At 35.6% G+C, this 20,584-nt stretch overlaps 1 protein-coding gene across 1 annotated transcript in view; it reads right to left on the bottom strand.

Annotated features, from left to right (window-relative positions):
• The window catches only part of ABCB1 (ATP binding cassette subfamily B member 1), a 35,274-nt gene extending 18,834 nt beyond the window's left edge, over positions 1 to 16,440 (bottom strand). The window contains 12 exon segments of the mRNA XM_066316830.1: positions 160 to 363; positions 557 to 682; positions 1,760 to 1,870; positions 2,147 to 2,260; positions 3,861 to 4,032; positions 4,740 to 4,864; positions 6,013 to 6,184; positions 6,831 to 7,022; positions 11,112 to 11,205; positions 14,058 to 14,205; positions 15,518 to 15,578; positions 16,328 to 16,440. Coding sequence (XP_066172927.1) covers positions 160 to 363; positions 557 to 682; positions 1,760 to 1,870; positions 2,147 to 2,260; positions 3,861 to 4,032; positions 4,740 to 4,864; positions 6,013 to 6,184; positions 6,831 to 7,022; positions 11,112 to 11,205; positions 14,058 to 14,205; positions 15,518 to 15,578; positions 16,328 to 16,419 — 1,611 coding nt within the window. The 5' untranslated portion in view covers positions 16,420 to 16,440.
• Positions 16,441 to 20,584: the final 4,144 nt, after the last annotated feature.

The following is a 20,584-nucleotide window of genomic DNA, read 5'->3' on the forward strand; positions in this document are numbered from 1 at the left end:
AATTAACATTATTGTCAAAAGTTATGTGGAAACTCTACACAGCCCTGCATATTCACAGGTCCAGGGATAGCTTCCTGTCTTAACAAGTATTCCTTCTGAGATATTTGGCGCAAGAAGGTTTAGAAGAAATGATTTCAGCAGGAGAGCTGATCTGCTTACATTGGGTAGCTTCATGATGAAGTCATAAGCATTTGCGTCCTTGGTGGCTTTTTCAATGTCCTCCATGGTGACATCCTCGCGGCCATAACGAATATTTTCTGCAATAGTAGTGGCAAAGAGCACAGGCTCCTGATTCACCACACCAATAACCTCCCGCAGATACCTCACATTTAAGGTCCTAATATCCTGCCCATCAATGGTAACCTAAACAAAAGAGAGCAGACAAAACCTGCTTACTATGTGTTTTGATCAAGGAATGTCTCTCTCCATGCCAGCATGTGCCATTTTAGGGGAGGCTTCACCATGTCATTGGAAAATTGACAAGAGCAGTGAGGCTGGAACTAGGCTTTCAACATGTGTGACACACAGAGCTGTCATCTCACTTGAGGTGTCTTACCATGCCTTCCTTGGGATCATAAAATCTCTGGATGAGCTGAACAGTTGTACTTTTCCCACAGCCACTGCCGCCAACCAGGGCCACTGTCTGGCCAGAATTAATCTTGAGATTCAAGCCCTTCAGTATCTGTCCATATAACAAGGTTGGTCAAAAAACATAACAGTATTTAGAAATGTCACGGTAAATTTGAAAGGTTAGAATAAAATAACCTGCATATTTCTAGCAGAATCTGGTAAAAAATGAAATTTATAAACATGTGGGTTTAAATTTTGGATAAATGACGACTTCAGCTTAATTTTCTTTAATATTACATCACAATTGGTTGAGTATCAATATATCATACAGCACACTTCACAATTACCTGTCTCACGAATCAGTTCATATGACAAAATATTACTACTACTACTCATAACTCAAATATAGTATAGAAACAATATGATGCAAAATTTCTGTAGAATATTGCCTCATCTTTTTCTTTAATGCATCATGCAGACTACAGAGAAGCTATGTAAAAGTCATGGTTAAAAGCTGAGTGTATTTCCTTTCTGCCTATTAAAAGTAAGAAAGGTCACTTTATCAAGGTCAATGAAGGTAAGGAAGGAAATAGTTATGTAATGCAAAGACACTCTCCATGGAAATATCTTCAGGAATGATTCATACATTGTTTTTCATCACTGCATTAAGATTCTGAATATATGACAGTGCTTTAAAAAGGAAACATTCTCTGTCTAGACAAATACAGATTCTGATCTCTGTTCCATATATAGCAAGTCCTGGCTGCAGCAGCTTTCTTTTTTTTTCTGGTTTAGACACAGTTATAACAGAGCTGCATTGCAATTATTTTAAAACTTACTTTCTCATTATTAGTAGTATACACAAACACTTGAGTTAGGATTGTAAACTTAGATTCTGATAGAAATATATATTTATGGTTTTTGCATAGCCACATTAACTAGAGCTTTAGACAAAAAAATATTCAGGAAACTTAGCCTGTTTACCTAGGGTGGAAATAAATCTAGCTAAAATCTGTTCGATGACAAGGTAGTTTTATATACATCAGAGAATCAACCTGAAATTGTTAGATTTTCAACAAAAGTTAATTTACGTGACTTTTAAATTATTTTTTTCCAACACATGATCCATATGTTCAACTGTTATATATATATATATATATATATATATAAAAAGCTTCAATTACAGTACCTCAACATCTGGTCTGGATGGATAATTGAAGTAAACATTTTTGAATTCCAAGTTCCCTTTTATGTGGTCTGGCTTGTGACCTGTTTCTGAATAGCTGTCAATTTGAGGTTCCTGGATAAAATAAAATTTAAAATCTCATTTTTTTTTTAGTAAAGAAGTCCTTGAGTGCACCATTATTCTGCAGAAACACTAAATTTTGTTAAGTAATTTAGGTGAGATTTGTGATGTTTTCCTCCCTCACTGCTACATTGATTATATATTCATGCAAGAATACTTTTTAAAATTTTCTGTTAAGCTTTTGTGCAAATTTAGTTCCTGTCTTTAAAAAGAAGGGTCTCTTACCTTCAAAAGAAGTTTTGAAATGATAGTGAGGGCAAAGATACTCACATTGTCTATTATATTAAAGATGGTATAGGCAGCTCCTCTTGCACTGGCAAATGCCTCTATGCTTGGAGCAGTCTGTCCAATACTGAAAGCTCCAATCAGTACAGAGAAAAAGACCTGAAAGAAATGTTTACAGAGGCATATATTCATTCTTATTTAAGCAGAAATTTTTATTTATTTATTAATTTACATGACATATTTTTGGGTAAGGAGGTTCCATGTCTGTTAAGGGAAATTTAAGGAATCCAGAATTAAAGCAAAACTGCAAAGGTCTCTCTCAAGCAGAGAAAAAACATTAAGAAAAGGACTGGTTTTTTTAAGGTTCAGATGAGAACTGAGATGCTGTACAACATTAATTTTGCAAATATATTGAGAAAAAGTGAAAAAGTGACTAAGACTTTCAAAATCTATGACAAAAAAATTTAGAATTGCACTTGATGTCTCAGGATTTATTGTAATAATTCATCCTTTGGCCAAAGACCAGAAAAGTGTATTACATATTTTCCAATAGAATAACAGCAGATATGCAAAACACTAATATTCTGCTTTCAAAGAGACAGTGAAATAGAAGTATAGAAACTCAACTTCTTCATCACAAAGTAATAACGGATCCTCTGCTTCAATGAAAGAGAATGAAGTGAAAGCAAACAAGAAACAACAGCAGAAAAAAGTTGACAATTTTCTCAGCATAGCACAGTTTATTGCTTTCAGTTAGTATCAGAAAAAAAGCAATTAAACCACATAACAACCATAGTAGTCAGAGCAAAGTCTGCCACACCCATTATCTTGAACAGGGGTTATTCACAGATTTTACACATCATAATGCATCATCCAAGTTATAAAAACATCATTGGGTGAACTACAACAAAGACGTTTTGCAATAGGACTTGCAAATACTTTGAACAGAATAAATTGTACATAAGGTCATGAACTTCACTGAGACGTTCCATATGCCAACCTTTACAAAAGGTTCAAAAGAGTCAAAAACACGTAACAGAGACATTTTCACAAACTTCAGTGATTCATAAACGAAACAGGTAGTTAAAAAAAAAAATCTATATACATGTCTGGTCACCTGGGTGCGTTGCACCATGGTTAACAAAGTTATTCTTTTTACCCTGTTTACTTCATATTTCATACAAAATTAGAATGGTTTCCAGATCAAGAGAAGAATTTCAGTTATGACTTAAAGGGTTATAGTTTTCTTCCTTAAATTAAATGGTGACATATTTCCTAATCACAAGTGTATTTTTGTCCTGCTCCATTTCTAAAAATACTGAGAAGTGGTTCCAAGTTCTTATGATGCAAAATATAAGCAAAACATTAAGAAAATTATCTACTTAGACCACACAACAGCTAAAAAATGTAATTGTTTCTGCATTCTGAAAATACACTCAGGCTTCTGAAAGCAAATAGCAACCAGAAAGAGTATTGTACTTCAGTTTTTGAGTGAACTATTTCTATACCCATCTGATCTTTTGAAAATCAGAAGATATATAGGAATAGTTGAAATTCATATGTGTTTTATTTGGGTTCATATCGATTTTGAGATCCTATAGGAGCAATATGTAGGCCTTTGTGGTGAGAATCTTTTTGTTAAGAAGGGACGCTACTTTGCCAATTTTGGGACATAATTCACATTACAGTCAAATAAATCCCCATAATTTGTTCTGTATTATTTCTCACTGTTACTGAGAATTTACTCATTAATACTTACTGTAAGAACTTTGCCAATAGTGTAATCATCAGCTAAGATCAAAGTAGTTCCATACCAGAATGCCAATGCATATGATGCATATATCAGTAAGAAAGCAGCACCCATAGAAATATTAGCTGTAATAGACTTTTTTATTCCAATCCGTTTAGCCTCTTCTAAATTTTTATGGTATCTGGAAGAAACATAGAAGTTCAAAATAGACTCACACTTGTACCGTGGCGGACACCACAAAAACTCTGTGGATGGATTAGAAAAAAAATGTTTACAAAGTACAGCAGTTACGTACATAAAATCTTTAACCCTAAGACTGTATAAAGGTAAGCCTCCTAGTCAGGCATGGACTTTCTAAGGCAACTCCTAAAAATGCCAACATTAGCTAACTTGGTATATAGAAATAAAAGGACATTGCAGGTCAGGGACTGGGTGTTTAGGCTGCTTAAATAACCTGCAGATCAGTGAACTTTGATTGATTGTCAACCACTCAAGATAAAAGGTTAAAATATATCACAATCTATATTTTTCAGCAGAGCGGAAATAGAGATACTGTTTGTTAGCACCTTCACGACTACTGCGTAATCAGATTAGATTACCAAGGTTATCATCATCTCTTCACAGAACAGGGTCTTCTTTCATCTAAAGCTCTCATAGTAAGGTATTTGAAGTAGTTTGAATAGCTTTTAATGCAGAGACAACATATCAACTCTAGAAAAATAATTGTCTTTCAACGTGTAGCAAACCTTGTAACAGCCTCTAACAATCTGTCATTAACTAAAAATGCAGATAGCACAAAACTTTCAACAGAAAATATACAAGAGTATTCTCAAACCATTTGAATTGAGTATTTTAAAATCCCCTGATGAAAGCAAATATTGCTCTTACCTTTTAATTTCTTTTTCCTGTCCTCCAAAAGCTATTACAGTACGGATTGCTGCCAGAACTTCTTCTGCAACAGCGCCTGCTTTTGCATATGCAGCTTGTTCTTTGTCAGTGAAAGCAGAGAGAACCTAACACAGAATCAAATATTTTGATGAATGAAAACCAGAATAAGCTCAAGCACTCATAATGGCTTTTATCACAGATAGTATATTCCAGTATGAGGCCTTTTGACTATATTAGGCATGGGTGCAGAATGTCCAATACCCAAATTCTTAAGGATGCTGTGAATTCAATCAAATAATTCCACATTACAAACTGTAAACAACTAAGGCCTGGACTTTCCACTCTGCTTTCACCCAGTGCAAAAGATAAGAGGAGTACTCATAGTGAGCTGGTGTGGTTTTCCCAGGCAGACCTGCTTAGCTCATGATAATTTCTGGCTACCTAAGCCAGAAAGCCCTATATCTTAGACTGTGAACTGGCCACAGTCTGTGAAGACTCAGCCAGTTGACACACATGGCACATATGCCTCTAATCCTACCTTTTCTGCAATATTCTCCCTCAAGACAGTGAAAGCTTTCTTGAATCAGATCTTGAAATATCTTTGAAATATAAGGGAAATAAAATACGATAACAATCTGAAGACTTTAAAAATATGAGTTACTCCAGTCCCATGGAAATTTGGTCCTTGCCTCATCTAGGTCTGTATAGAATTTCTTAACAAATCTATTAACAACTATGAAAAAAAACCTCTGCATCTGAGACAAAGGTTTTTTTCTAATTTATTCTCTTATTTTCCAGGAGGTGCAATTATTTCTTTCAAGAGGAAAAAGTACTTATACAGATGTAAATTAAAGAGTTACAGGTGTGGATTCTACACATATATCTTGCTTCCTTCTCTGTAAGTGCTATATTTGGAGAAACAGCTTCAAATCAAACAAGTCTTCCCAATTTATGGGAATTAAAATATTCAAATTATATAGACTTATTGAATAGTAGAATGACCTTGGAAGGGATCTTAAAAATATCCAGTTCCAACTGCTCTGCCATGAGCAGGGACACCTTCCACTAGATCAGGTTGCTCAGAGCCCCATCTGACCTGGCCTTGAATGAGAGGGTCATTCACAGATCATCTAAGAGCTTAAGTACACAAGTGTTATCTAAAACTATAACTCCTCCAAGCAACACATTCTAATACTGAGACCTACAGAGATGTAGATTTATTTCATTATGTGTCATTAATATAAAACCTGACACTGTACATATGTTATCTTACCTTTGCCCAGAGGGCTGCTGAAAGTCCCAGGACAGGACTAACTGCTAGTATTACCAGGGTTAATTTCCATCCTCTTATGAGACCAACAACAAACCCTGCCACAAATGTTGTTATTGATTGAACAAGCAATCCAATCTTGTCACCTATTCCTTCATTAATCTTGGCGACATCACTGAAAAACAAATTACAGAGAGGAAGAAAAATGTAGAAAGAACAAGGAAGGTTTCCAGTTTTGTTACATGTGGAAGATGATCTTTATTATTCAGTTACTGCTCCCAATAACAGTTGTCTTCATAGTAAAGGATTTTGTAGTGTGACCAGGGAAAATTTCGTATTTCTTGTGAAACTGTAATGCCATAAATCTGCTTTTGTCTGAAAAGCTGAAATTCTTTCAGCACTGCAAAACTACTCTCACTTTCTTAATTCCAAATTTTTGATCTGTTTGGTATTTGTGGGCTACTTGGATATAAAAGAGAAAAGCTTTCATTTCGGCAACATTATGCAGCTAAAGCTGTTAACATTGCTGGGCTAAGTTGGCACCTTTTTCAGTCCTCAGTGTGCCCAGAAATTAACTCTTTTCATTTTGTAGGGGTAATACCATAGGCTGGGCTTTCATCATCCTCTTAACAAAGTGCTTTTCTGACATCTTTGTAACAGTCCTGAATCAGAAGTATTAGAAATTCTGTCCCTGAGACTCTCCATGAGGAAATTTGAAAACTTCACTTCACAGTGAGATTATTTAATTTAAAAATAAAAAATTCTAGATCCTGCATGTTTAACAAGATAAAATACCATTGGGAAAGGTATAGTGTACTTACTCTAGAAGACGAGTGTTAAGTTCTCCCACATCATTTACATCAAACCATCCAATTTCCTGTCTCATAATTGCATGAAAAAATTTTTCTCTAATTTTTTTTATTTGCCGACCTGCTGCTAAGGTCCAGAACGAAGTCTGAATATAAGCAGCAACAAGGACACCAGCTGCTATTCCAGAATAGTAGTATGCATATCTGTAAAGAAAAAAAAAGGCAAGATTCTCTGAAATCAGGTGAAAATTGGTTTAATTACCTTGCTAGTGTGAATTTAGCATACACTTACTTTTTTGTTTGACCCGAATTAGGGTTTATATACTTATACTAAAACTTACACTTTGCTGTAAAACTTGCTGAGTTTTCCATGAACGGAAATTTAATGTCAGAATTACCTTTTTTTAAAACAAAATTAGTAGGTATTTTCTCATGGGATTATTTTAGAACTGTATTTCTGATACAATACCCTTTTCACTTAAATGTGTCATGTCCAAAAACTGCCTAGCATTTTTAAGACACATAGACAGACCATATCACATATATCTATATCATATCATACACACATATAAATCATAAACATGGCTGTCTATGTAAATAAATAAATGCATGGATGCAGTAAATATTTCCTGATTTGAGAATACATCTTTACTGTATGTACATCTACTGAAAGCAAATGCCATAAGATCAGAAATTATTTGGTTCTTTTATTCATAACTGATATTTTATGTTTATATTAATTCAACCCTGTACTATGAGTAGGATGTCAAATCCAAACCAGGAGTACCACAATATTTCTGTAACTGGAAGTAAATCTGAGTAATTGAGTAAACATTTAAACTGTTTAAAAAGATTAAAATCAATTTTGATTTGATGAAGAACTGACATCAGAATCAGTTATAATTGAGCTTACACCAGAACTGAATTTAAAAAATGTAATTTAATGGATTTCATTTGTAAAACACAAACAAAATCAATGATTAAATATTCCTGATGTATATTACCTGTAATTATAAGGACAATGTATCTACATAAAAGTAAACCATTAGCAAAAAGCTTGACTCATGACCTTTTCTGAACTCTTGTGATGTCCACCCTTTTATTAAGTTATGCATACTGATTATATGGAACTTTAACATGAAACTTGGCAGGACCAAATTACAGGAATCTGTGTGCAAATGTTCTGCTCTAAGAGAGAAAGGCCTTACAAAATTAAACTTCTTCAATTTTATTCCAATCTTTCTTGTGGTTATAATACACAGTTTAGTTAGGGATTTTGAAACTATACTCGTTATGAAATTCACTTAATCAAAACTGTTTAATAAAATCAGGTTAATGCCTAACAGAATGCTGGTTAGTTGAATATCGGCCTCAGTCACATTCGGCTCCATTAAAACTCCACAGACAAAAAAAACAGCCTCTCAAACTAAACCCAGGAACACTGATTCTGAATTCAGCAGTAATTACTTTAGACAATTAGTTTATGATACTACATCACTTCAAAGAATTGATTTATGCTTCGACTTTGTCTGCTGACAAATCATATCCAAAGGGATTCATATCTTTGCTAGATTCCACGCTGATGAAATATATTCTATAAATTCACTGCTGCAACTTATCAGAGAGTAAATGCACATTGCATTGTAAAATAATAGTTCTTCTTTTGAGGAATAGTTGGAGTTTAGGCAGAGTGAGTAATAATCTCGACTAAGTCCACATGTATAGTTGAGTACTTGAACACACCTGTGTGAGAACTCTGTCCTTGCAAACAGTTTCTATCATTATTTGACCTGCTGGCAGGCGTTCCCAGAGAAACAAGGACTTGGTGCAAAGAACTTCGTCAGGCCAATGAAAATGCCTACTCAAGGCGCTATCTAGAAACTTTGGAAAAGAACGTCTATTCCTGTGCTGCTAGTAATACATTTATCAGCATACAATTTGTTTCTAAAGAGAAGCTAGGGCAACTTTTTACTCTTGCTTGTACTTTCAAAGTTAATTTGTGGTCTTTTGACCCTGGTTGGACTCCAGGTACCCTCTGAGGACACTACCACTTCCCTTCCTCAGCTAGACTGGGAAGAGAAAAATACAATTCAAAGCTTGTAGGTCAAGACGAGGACAGGGAGAGATCACTCAAGAATTAAATAATGGACAAAACAAATTATACAATTTCATATGTAGCAATTTTTTAGTAACTGTTTTTAAAGTTCTTTTAGAATAAACACAAGACAGACTTTGAAAATGTTGTGCAACTAGGCTTCATGTATTTACTAAACACAGAACAGTTAGGGTAACTTCACCCATGCATACATAGCTTGCAATTCTGCCTTCAAATTTGTTTTCAAATCACTGGGAACAAGTATATTCCACTGAAGGTTTGTAGGCATTGCTTACATTCATGTCAGACCTGACAGAAATGTTGCAGGAGCAAGCAACTCTCCTATAAAGCATAATTGCCAATTCCCTGTCAATTCCTTCTCATTATATTCAAGTTCTTCATTTCTAAGAAACAGCCTTTCCTAACTTTTTCCTTCACTTTATGGTAAAGAGTTGTTTCGGTATGTTTTGCTTGGGGTGTTTTGGTGTAAATGGGCATGGGTTTTTTAATCACAAAAATGAAGTACTGAATCTAAAAAAGTTTACAGTCCACTGTTACCCAAAATTTAATGCACTTTAATATAAAACAGCAAGAGTTACTACAGAAAATGCCTTATCTCCTCCTCTTCAAAAAAGACAATTTCCTTGAAGAGTACATCATACATTTTTCAATATCTAATGAGGAACAGAGTTCAACCTGAAGAAAAGAACTTGAAATGGTACAAGAAACACACAAACTTTAGATATCCTGCATAAATCATGTGTATGGACAATGATTAATAAAGCCTCTTAACAAAACACATTTATTAGCAGCTTATGTCTCTTCTTATTCGATCTTTTCTTTATGGATTTTTGTAGCAGAAGCACTTACTGGCTATTGTATTCTGCTGTTTCCTGCTCTAGAATGCTAGATTTAAGGTACCATATAATCTAAATCTGCATTTTCTACAGTCTAACCAGTTTCACAGAATTATAGAATTATATAGGTCGATAGAGACCTTTAAGATATTTTAATCCAACCATTAACTCAGCATTGCCAAGTCCATCACTAAAACATGTCCCTCAGTCTCACATCCACAAATCTTTTAAATACCACCGGGGCTGGTCACTCAACCATTTCCCTTGACATCCTGTTCTGTGTTTGACAACCCTTTCCATGAAGGTATTTTTTCAAACATCCAACCTCCCCTGGCACAACTTGAGGCCATTTAATTTAGTCCTGTTGCTTATTAGCTGGGAGAAGAGACCAAACCCCATCTTGCTACAATCTCTTTTCAGAGACTCATAGAGAGTGATTTAGCTGAACTTGATGCTTTGGCAGCAAAGTAGGTAATATCTGACAATTCAACTGTTTTTGCAAGTGAATCACCATAGCCCAAGGTATGGACAGATGATAATCAATACAATTTTTTAACATAACAATTAGTATATAAATTCAGAGGAAGAGAAGGAAGGAAGGAAGAGAAGGAAGAGAAGGAAGAGAAGGAAGAGAAGGAAGAGAAGGAAGGGAAGGAAGAGAAGGAAGAGAAGGAAGAGAAGGAAGAGAAGGAAGAGAAGGAAGAGAAGGAAGAGAAGGAAGAGAAGGCAGGAAGGAAGGCAGGAAGGAAGGCAGGAAGGAAGGCAGGCAGGAAGGCAGGAAGGAAGGAAGGCAGGAAGGCAGGAAGGCAGGAAGGCAGGAAGGCAGGAAGGCAGGAAGGCAGGAAGGAAGGCAGGAAGGAAGGCAGGCAGGCAGGAAGGAAGGCAGGCAGGCAGGCAGGCAGGCAGGCAGGCAGGCAGGCAGGCAGGCAGGCAGGCAGGCAGGCAGGCAGGCAGGAAGGAAGGAAGGAAGGAAGGAAGGAAGGAAGGAAGGAAGGAAGGAAGGAAGGAAGGAAGGAAGGAAGGAAGGAAGGAAGGAAGGAAGGAAGGAAGGAAGGAAGGAAGGAAGGAAATGCATATGTCACTGGGATACAGAACACCCCTGAAATGTGTCAGGTTGGGTCAGAGCAAGAGATTACAGGAAAATTCTTAGGAATATCTGGGAATGTTCAAGAATCTTCCCAGGGCCTCAAATAATCCCCTGTGCCAATTTTTAGTTACATATATTATTAAATCATTGCTTTTTTGTTGTTTAGTGTGTTTAAATTCTGGGGAGCAGAATGGCTTGACTAGAAATGTGTGGCTACATTAAAAAAAGAAGAGGAAGTATCGATTTTTAATTACCTTGTCATATCTTCTTCCAGCTTGTGAAGCATCTCTGCAGTGAAATTCATTGAAATGTTTTTCATATCTTCAGTGAAATTCATTGAATTGTTTCCTTGAAAAGGAAGAGAAAAATAAATACTTTTATTGGAGCGAGATTTAACAAATTAGTTTTCCTGCGTGCTGTTCAGTATACCTGGAGTTGGTACATCTCCTTTTGAATCAAGTTGATTTGGAAGAAAAGCATCATTTTAATGCACATGAATGAATGTTACTAATACAAAGTTAGTCATAAATCCACTGACTACAAAACTACATTACTGTAATTTGAGATTAAAATGTCTTCCTGAGCATACACATATAGAAGAAGAGAATGGTTTAGGTTGGAAAAAACCTTAAGGGGTCCATCCATTTCTAACCCCCTGACCATGAAAAGGGACACCTTCCACTAGACCTGGTTGCTCAGGGCCCCAGCCAAGCTCGCCTTGAACACATCCACATCTCCAGGAAACTTGTTGCAGTCTCTCATCACACTCATAGTGAAGAATTTCTTCCTGATATCTCATCTAAATAGTCTCTCTTTCAGTTAAAAGCCATTACCCCTCATCCAATTACTACAGGTTGTCATAAAAAGTCGCTCCCCAGCTATTCTGTAGCCTTGTTTCAGGTACTGAAAGGCTGCTATAAGGTCTCCCAGGAATCTTCTCCAGGGTGAACACCTCAACTTGCTCAGTCTGTCCTCATAAGGGAGGTGCTTCAGCCCTCTGATCATGCTCATGGACCTCCTTTGAACTTCCCCCAACATGTATCCTTTTTATACTGGGAGGTCCTGAAGCTGGATGAAGCACTCCAGAGAGATGTAGAGAGCGTAGAATTGCCTCCCTCCATGTGCTGGTCACAATTCTTTTGATGCAGCCTGTGATATTACTTCCTGGGGTGCAAGCCTACAGTGCTGGCTCACGTTGAGCTTCTTGACAACAAACATCTTCAAATCACTCTCTCCAGGGCTGCTTTTCAATCATTTTTCTTCCAGTCTGTATTTTTGCTTGCGATTTCCCTAATCCACATACAGGACCTCACACTTGATCTTGTTGAACTTCATGAGGTTCCCAGAGGCCCTCTGGATGCACTCCTTCCCTAAAGCATGTCAACGGCACTGCAGAGCTTGATGTCATTGGCAAACTTGCTGAGGCTGCAGTTGATCCCACTGTCCATGTCATTGACGATGCTGTTGTCAACAGTGTCAGTCCCAATACTGACCCCTGAAGAACCCATTTATAACTGGTTTCCACTTGGACAACTCTTTCAGTGTGGCCCTCGAGCCAATTCCTTATCCACTAAGTGATCCATCCATCAAACTCATGCCTCTCCAATTTACTAAAAGAAAATGTTGATTGGGACAATGTCAAATGCTTTGCAGATAGTCCATATAGCTGATGTCCAAGCTCTTCCCTACACACCAAATCCGTAACTTGGTAGTAAAATGCCATCACATTTTTCAGGCATTATTTGCCCTTAAAAAAGTCATGTTGGTTGTCATCAATAATCTCCTTATGTTCCATGTGCCTTAGCATAGTTTCCAGGAGGATCTGCTTCATGATCTTGCTGGGCATAGAGGTGACATTGATTGGCCTGGAGTTCCCTGGGTCTTCCTTTTTCCCTTATTAAAAATGAACGTTATGTTTCTCCCTTTTTCTGTCAGTGGGACCTTCATCAGACTGCCATGACATTTCAAATATAATGGACAGTGGCTTAGCAACTTCCTTCACCAGCTCCCCCAGGCCTCACAGATGCATCTCATCAGGTCTTGTAGACTTTGGCACCTCCAGATGCCTTAGATATTCTTAAACCTGACCTTCTCCTACAGCAGGCAGTTCTTCATTCTCCCAGTTCCTGCCTTTCCCTTCTGTGATTTGGGCAGTGTGCCTGGAGTATTTGCCAAGGAAGACTTGGCAAAGTATTTGTCAAGAAAAAAAATCATTGAGTCCCTCAGCCTTTTCCGTATCTCAAGTAAGGAGATTTCCCATTTTTTTCTGGAGAGGACATACATTTTCTCACATCTTCCTTCGATCACTGACCTATCTATAGGAGCTTTTCTTGTTGCCCTTGACATCCCTGGCCAGATTTAATTCTATCAGGGCTTTAGCTTTTCTAACCTGATCCCTGGCTTCTTGGACCAGTACTCGATATTCCTCCCAAGCTATCTTTCCTTGCATCCACCCTTTCCAGGCTTGCTTTTTGTGTTTGAGTTTGTCTCTTTGTTCATCCACACAGGTCTCCTGGTGTTTCTGCCTGACTTCTTCTTCGTTGGAATGCATCACTCCTGAGTTTGGAGGAGGTCATCCTTGAATATTAACCAGCTTTCTTGGGCCCCTCTTCCCTCCAAGACTTTATCCCATGGTACTATCCCAAGCAAGTCCTTGAAGAGGTTCAACTCCGCTCTCCTAGATAGTGAGCTTTCTGTCCTCTGCCTTGCTGCCCTGAAACTCCACCATTTCATGGTCACTGAAACCCAGGCTGCCCTTGAGATTTGCATTCCTCACCAGTCCTTCCTTTTTAGAAAGAACGAAGTCCAGCATAGCACCTCTCCTCACTGGCTCCTCTGTCATTTGAAGTTATCATCAACACAGTCCAGGAACTTCTTGGATTGCTTATGGCTGGTGGCACTGTTCCTCCAGGGTTATTGGGGTGGTTGCAGACTCCCATGAGGATCAGGGCTGGTGAATGCAAGGCTGCTCCAATCTGTCTATAGAGGACCTCATCTGTTCAGCCTCCTTGGTCACGCAGCCTACAGGAGGTTGCCACTACAATGTCCCCCCAACCATAGTGTATCTTTATTACTATAATTTGCATCATAGTATAGCATTGTGGTTTCTGACATTAGTATCTCCTGTCAAGATGCATGAATCTTCCTGTCTCTTTTTTAAATATGAACCATTGTTCTTGGCATAGCAGATATAGTCTTACCTGTAGAACCTGTGTTTCCAGAAGCAACAAAACTATCAGTCATATCACCGAAAATTATCATCGCAAAAGGGAGACTGCTTCCATGGGCTACCGCCAGCAGAGTGCCTAGTATCATTAATAATTTATCTGACCAGCTGGAGTATCGAAACTGTGAGTAAGAAGAGAAATTCATTCTAACTGTTACATTAGAATGCTAACACAATGCCACGTCTACAAAGTCAAGAAAGTAAAGAAAAAGCCATCAATCTTACACCTGCTGTTGCAAAACTATAACATTATCTCTTTAGAAATACAGTTTTAAAACAATTTAAATGTACAGGAATAAATCCTTTCTATATAAGCACTTTTACACTATAAACTCTCAATCCCAGAGAGATGTGCCATTTTAATGCACTCGTATCTGCATCTGGGTAAAAAAGGCCTTAAGAAAACAAAGCATAAGAAATTTATGCTTTTTAGATTTGCCATTTAAAGTTCAAATTATAAGAAGTTTTAATGGTGTTATGACAACTAAGGCAATAATTGCTTTTACTGTAAATTCATCATTATGCAGTCCAAAAAACTGTTCCTAATGTACCATAGATATCATAAAAATGTATTGAAATTTAAATCCTCTTGCCTCTCTTGAACTTAATAAAGTTTGAGCTCATCTATTACAAAATCATCTGTTTTATTCTGTACTGTAAAATACTAAGTTTAATGATGTAAATTATAGTTATATGATGTAATTGTACAACCATAAACTGATACAGCAAAGGAAAGAAACTGGCCACTGGCCACCATCACGTACTATAGTTTTATGTCTGTTATTTGCAGTGTCATTGCTGTGTATTACACACACTGAACCTACAAAACATAAAATAATTCAGTATGACTAAGAGGACCTAGGATTTATTTGATTAAATATTAAAAGGTTGTCTTTTAAAAAACATACAGAAAATTTTAAAGAATATGGAACCTTTTAGTATGCAATTCTTGATTTTAATTTTCATCAGTGGCATAGAATTGCCCTGTAGTGCTGACTCAGGAGACTGAATAATAACTCATGGGGATAATTAGTGTGATAAGTACTTGACTCTGGTAATTTAGAGAACAGGATCACACTTACTGTAGGTATAGGGTCACTCTTCTCATTGTGTCAGAAGAAATGACTGAACATGGAAATTCCTGTCTTTCACAAGCAAGTATCTGGTATGGGTGTGTTTAAGATGATAAATTACTAAGAGGACACTCCTAAGAATCCTTATCTGTAATAAGTCAGCTCCTTTAGTATAACTACATCCACAAAAAGACCTGCTTGATTTCTATACTATAGCAAATATTCGGTAAAATGAACATATTTGGTAGAGACAGCAACCTATATGCAGAATACTAACATAAATGTAACCATTTTTGATTACACTTTGAAATATGCCTGTATGTACATACACGTGAGTACATTTAGAGAGAATAAACCTTACCAGTGTAAATGGGCTGACCATCTTAGGTTTTTCCCCTTTCTTCTGCTTCTTCTTTGCCTTGCTAAAATAAGTGTGGTAATGAATTTAAAAATGGACCTAATTTTCCATAAATACTAATTCAACATATTAATGCAATTCAATTCTATGATAATTATGAAATAATTTTACAGTAAACAATTATGTAAAATGAACATGATTTATTAAGTATTCTTGAGATGTTTCTATTTAAATCTTCAGCAATATAAGTAGCATCACCTCCTAGCTACTGTAAATTTAAGTCATGTTCTTCCCAGTTCACCCCTTCAAGGATGAAACAACACCAACAGAGTTGGTGGTTCCACTATCTGATCAGGGAAGTTGTGAACTAAAGCACTGTACAGATTTCAAAACAGAAGAGAGGAAAACATTTGTACATAGTGAATGGGGAATAGATAAAATGTTCAAGGTATGTAAGAAGTTGATTCACTGCCAGACTAAAAATATTAAGATAATTATGAGTATATGACATAAATTTATCCAATATTTCCATTCCAATATAATTTCTGTCATATTTTAGAATTGTTTTTTTAGTCAGTACTGTAGACACTTAGTCCTTTAAAGGAAAAAATAAGTAGTCCTTTTGGATGAAATAAATGTGCCAATAAGTGCTACTCTTCCTTTGATACAAAGATTTCTCTCACTAGGTTTTTCTAACAAAATAAAACAAAATAAAATAAGATTTAAAGTAAGAAATCCAATAAAATATAAACCAAAGTAATGTAGTCTAATAAGCTACAGTACAGAATGTTTATTATATTTAAGAATACTTACTGTTTGTCTTCAGATTCATTACCCTGGCTGGATGCAACGATCTCATAACTATTTCCATCTGCAGTATACCTCTTTTCATCTCCAGAATGCATTTTAAATTTATTGAAGATAGTTTCCTGTAAAATAATATTTGACTGAGAAATACACAATCTAAGCTGAGGACAGTAATCTCAATAACATTTCATTTGAAAGAAAGATATGAATACTTATTACAATCAATAAAGTTATTAATATCATATATTGTCAAGTGAATATTCATAATGCACAAGTATAAGCATATTGAAAGGAGTCCAGAAGTTTGGAATTTCCTTACAAACATTTATATTATGTATTTATCCATTTGATATCTCTGTCATTCATTTAATTTCATTTGAATGATAAAAGAATAATACTTTCTACAATCCAGCACAAATACACAAAATAAATGAAAAATTAAAAGCTTATTTAAAAGAATATGCAGTTAATTGGATTTGTCCCAGTTTTATTTATCAGCGAATTAAAATAAAAATCTCTGAGTTAAAAGAAAACCCCAAACTACTGACATACCGTGAAAAGTTGTTCCCAGTTTGTGTCTACTCCTCTGAAAAATTATTCAAACCTGAGCAGAATTAATATGGTTGAGGACATGCAGCATGATTGGACTTTGCTCCTCTTATGTAAGAGAGGCATAACAAATAGCTTTCTCTTGGGTTTGTTCCCACTCCAATAGCCTCGTTTATCTTGGATAGTAAAGTGTATGCACTTTGAACAGCACCTCCCTTTTCCTAAAGTGAATAGTACTAGTCCTTGAATGCATGCATATTTCATTGTCACCTGGGAAAAAAAGCCTGAATACTTTATTCTTCCACCAGAAAAAGTTCCCTGTTATAGGTACAGTTGTTTTAATTATGCCCCTAAAACTGAAAGGAATTCCTCTTTACCTTATTAGAGATATTGCTGAATGCTTGAAGTAACTGCTGCACTTAGAGATGAATCCATTCTTGAATACACAGTGAGAATGAAACCAGGCAACGCCAAAACATTGTTTCAATCTTTTGCTTCCTTTCACATCTTCTAAATCTAATCCAGGAAAACGTTACCCATCTAGTGTGAAAGAAAACAAGATTTCATTAAAGTGCATAGAGTAACTCATTTGAGTTACTGCAGACCAGCAAAATGAGTTTCAAACCCAGTTTAGAAGTGTTTTGGAAATAGCTCTTGTCAGCAGAAATTTGCCTAACTAGTGTTCTGATTTTTGAATGTATGTTCGTATTCTACACAGTTTTAAGTGGGCCATTTGTTATATTGTGGAATGTATTGTTTCTATCAGTATCTGTAGGCATTACTTCAAGGAAAATAACAAATATTTTAAACAGTTAAATAAATAAGTTGCACTTCATAACCGTTATTTCAATGTATGTATCAAAGTAGACATGTTCAACACCTTTACAGAAGTAAAATTTATGGAAAAAAAAACTTGTCATAGAAGACAAGTAGGTTTATACAATTTTTTCTGTAGGTCTTCTATCACTTTACCCTACAAAATGTACTCTGATCATTATTGATAATTACTAAGAAGAAATTAATTTTTTTCCTTTTTTTCATGCATGCCTCTAATTTCAAAATGTTAGTGAAGCAGTATTTTATAATGTTTTCAAATAGAGATAATCTTATCAGATCGAGGATTACTTTAGAAAGGGTAGTTTAGCAATGCCAGTCAAGCAGAATATAAAGAGTTAATAAGTATTATATGTTTATCAAAGGTCATTTTGATATATTTATATAGAAGTCTATCCACAGCTGTTACTGGGAATACTGGGTTTTAACTTGTGTGCCTAAATGCTTTCCTGGACTTGATCTTGATGGACTGGTCCAAATATTTCAGTGAGAACCAAAAAAACTAAAGTAAGAATCTTTAAAGAAAAGTCAAATTACTAAAAAAAACCACCAAAAAAACAACAAAAAAACAGCCCCCAAAAAAGGAATAGTATATGCAGCTCTTTCACAACTGTTTTGCCTTAAATGGAAAATAGAGAGAACAATGAGATCTGTCATAATGTTCTGTTATCTCATTGCTATGTCTTGATGCTATTGCAGGGCAATCATGATAGGAAACGGAAACAGAAATAAAACAAAAGAGCATTTATTACCAGAGTTTCTCTTGCTGCCTGCATACAGTAATGCAAAGAAAATGAAAGACATCTGGTTTTGTCACAGCAGCAGCTGAAGCAACTAAAATGATATTAAAAAGTGAGAAAATAGTAAAAGTACAGTAATAGTAAAAGTACAAAATTCTCTAACTTCTCCATAGCTTCTGTAGTTTGTTCAGTCACATAGCTCCACAACTGCAGCAAATTTGAAATCAGAGATTACTAAAGCTTTCTTTTAATCTCTTCTATCTTGTTTAAAACTAATAATTTGGGTGATAATATATAATTTTAGCCTGAGGACAATAAATCTGTAAAATAAACTAACAATAGAAGAATCTGAGGCATCATCACTGCACATATTACCTGAGTATATCAAAAGAAAAATAGGTGAACATGGTAGCTGGTTCATAATCAAAAATGTACAAAACCACCTCAAAACAAGGTAGGTGCCAGTCAATGTAATCCAAGAAAAAATACTTTCTCATCCAAAGTCTGGCAACAGGTTTTGTCCTAAATACATTAGCTGGATTCATAAAGTCAGTGTTTGAAAAATACTGTCTCCCCTCAGATTAATTGTTTGGTTAAATCAAGAGTTTACCCTCAGCTTTGGCCAACCTTTGATGTCATCAAGGGCAAACTTTTAATTCTATAGGCCAAAGAATTGAAGCATGAAATCTTGTATAGACATTGTCTGTACCAAATAGACATTGACTAGATGCTAAGTAAAGACGTCTTGAAAGAGTGTCCTGATCATTCAATAGTTCAAGATGAAAAAAAATTTCTTTTCTCCGCTTCTACTTACTAGTGACAACATTTCCCACAGAAGAGAGATTTAAACAGAGATGACCAATCTATGACCTTTGAGCTATTTAAGGCTCATAAACAATTTAAAATTCCTTCTCAAACCAGTTTGTTATACTATGATTAGAAGAAACAGCGATCTGGTATGATAGGAACTGTTGGACTAATCAATCCCTTGTTGCAAAAGCAAGTAAAGAGTTGCTGATAAATTTCACCCACTTTGACTGTGTGAAGCTCTGCTATATGTCCATTTTAGCCCTGTCCAACAATGGATCAGTGGGATTTTATGAAGATAAACACAACTGCAGGTCAAAGAGCTACCTCTATTGAGTTATAGAGTAAGTATTTTAAGAGATTTTAGCCAGTCGAAAGTTCTCAAAGTGACTCATCAGGTCAGGTAAGTTGGCGTTGTCTAAAGCAAAGCCTGTACAAGAGAAAAAATTTTTTTAATTTTTTAATTTTACATTAAAATTTCAAGTGGTCATAAGTTTGTTAGACCTATTGGCTAACAGTGTCTATGCTCCATTTCCCCTCACAGACATTGTTTAGTTGAAGATAGAACAATACCTCTTGGATATTACAATTTCTGTGAAACTCTGCATCAGATATATTTTCCATGTCAAAATACTTATATATATTAATAAGATTTACTCAATCCCCTCTTTATTAATATAGTAGCCAATTTCCCTTTGCCTGACGTACTTTTATTGCTTCTGCATTATGTTCACACATGTATTTTAGAATTTTAAGCATAGATACTCTTTACATGTTTGAAAGATGATCACAGGCAGCTTGAAATGTTCTGTCAACACGAATTCTGTAGACTGAAGCACAGTTAATTATATTTTCTTATGTGTTACAAATGCATGGTTTGAATAATCTATTTTGAGCACGCAAGTAAAATGAGAGATTATATTGGCACAATAAACTAAACCTTAAATCCTTCTTTGAGTCTTTGCTCTTACAGACTGTTCACTGAACTCTTCATTATAACTCTGTTTTTTTAAGTTATAGTTTGCATGATCATAACATAATTTTTGGACTGCAGTTAAGTATATACAGATCATCCTGTACTGTGCTCACTATTAATTATTTCAGACTGTTTCCATTAATTTAATTACCTAAAGATACTTATACAAGCCCCTTCTTGTATCAAAATGTCTTAATATTTTATTTAAAAACTGATAATGAAATATGAGTTTCTGAAACTGCAGAAAAAGGCATTTGTAAAATGGGGCTCTCAGGTTTTGTGGTGAAGTTTCAACTACTTATGCTTCTAAAAAATAATTTATGGTGAGAAAATCTCATCTCACAAATCACACAGTGT

The sequence above is a fragment of the Sylvia atricapilla genome, chromosome 1 (genome assembly GCF_009819655.1).
Source record: "Sylvia atricapilla isolate bSylAtr1 chromosome 1, bSylAtr1.pri, whole genome shotgun sequence".
Classification (NCBI taxonomy): Eukaryota; Metazoa; Chordata; class Aves; order Passeriformes; family Sylviidae; genus Sylvia; species Sylvia atricapilla.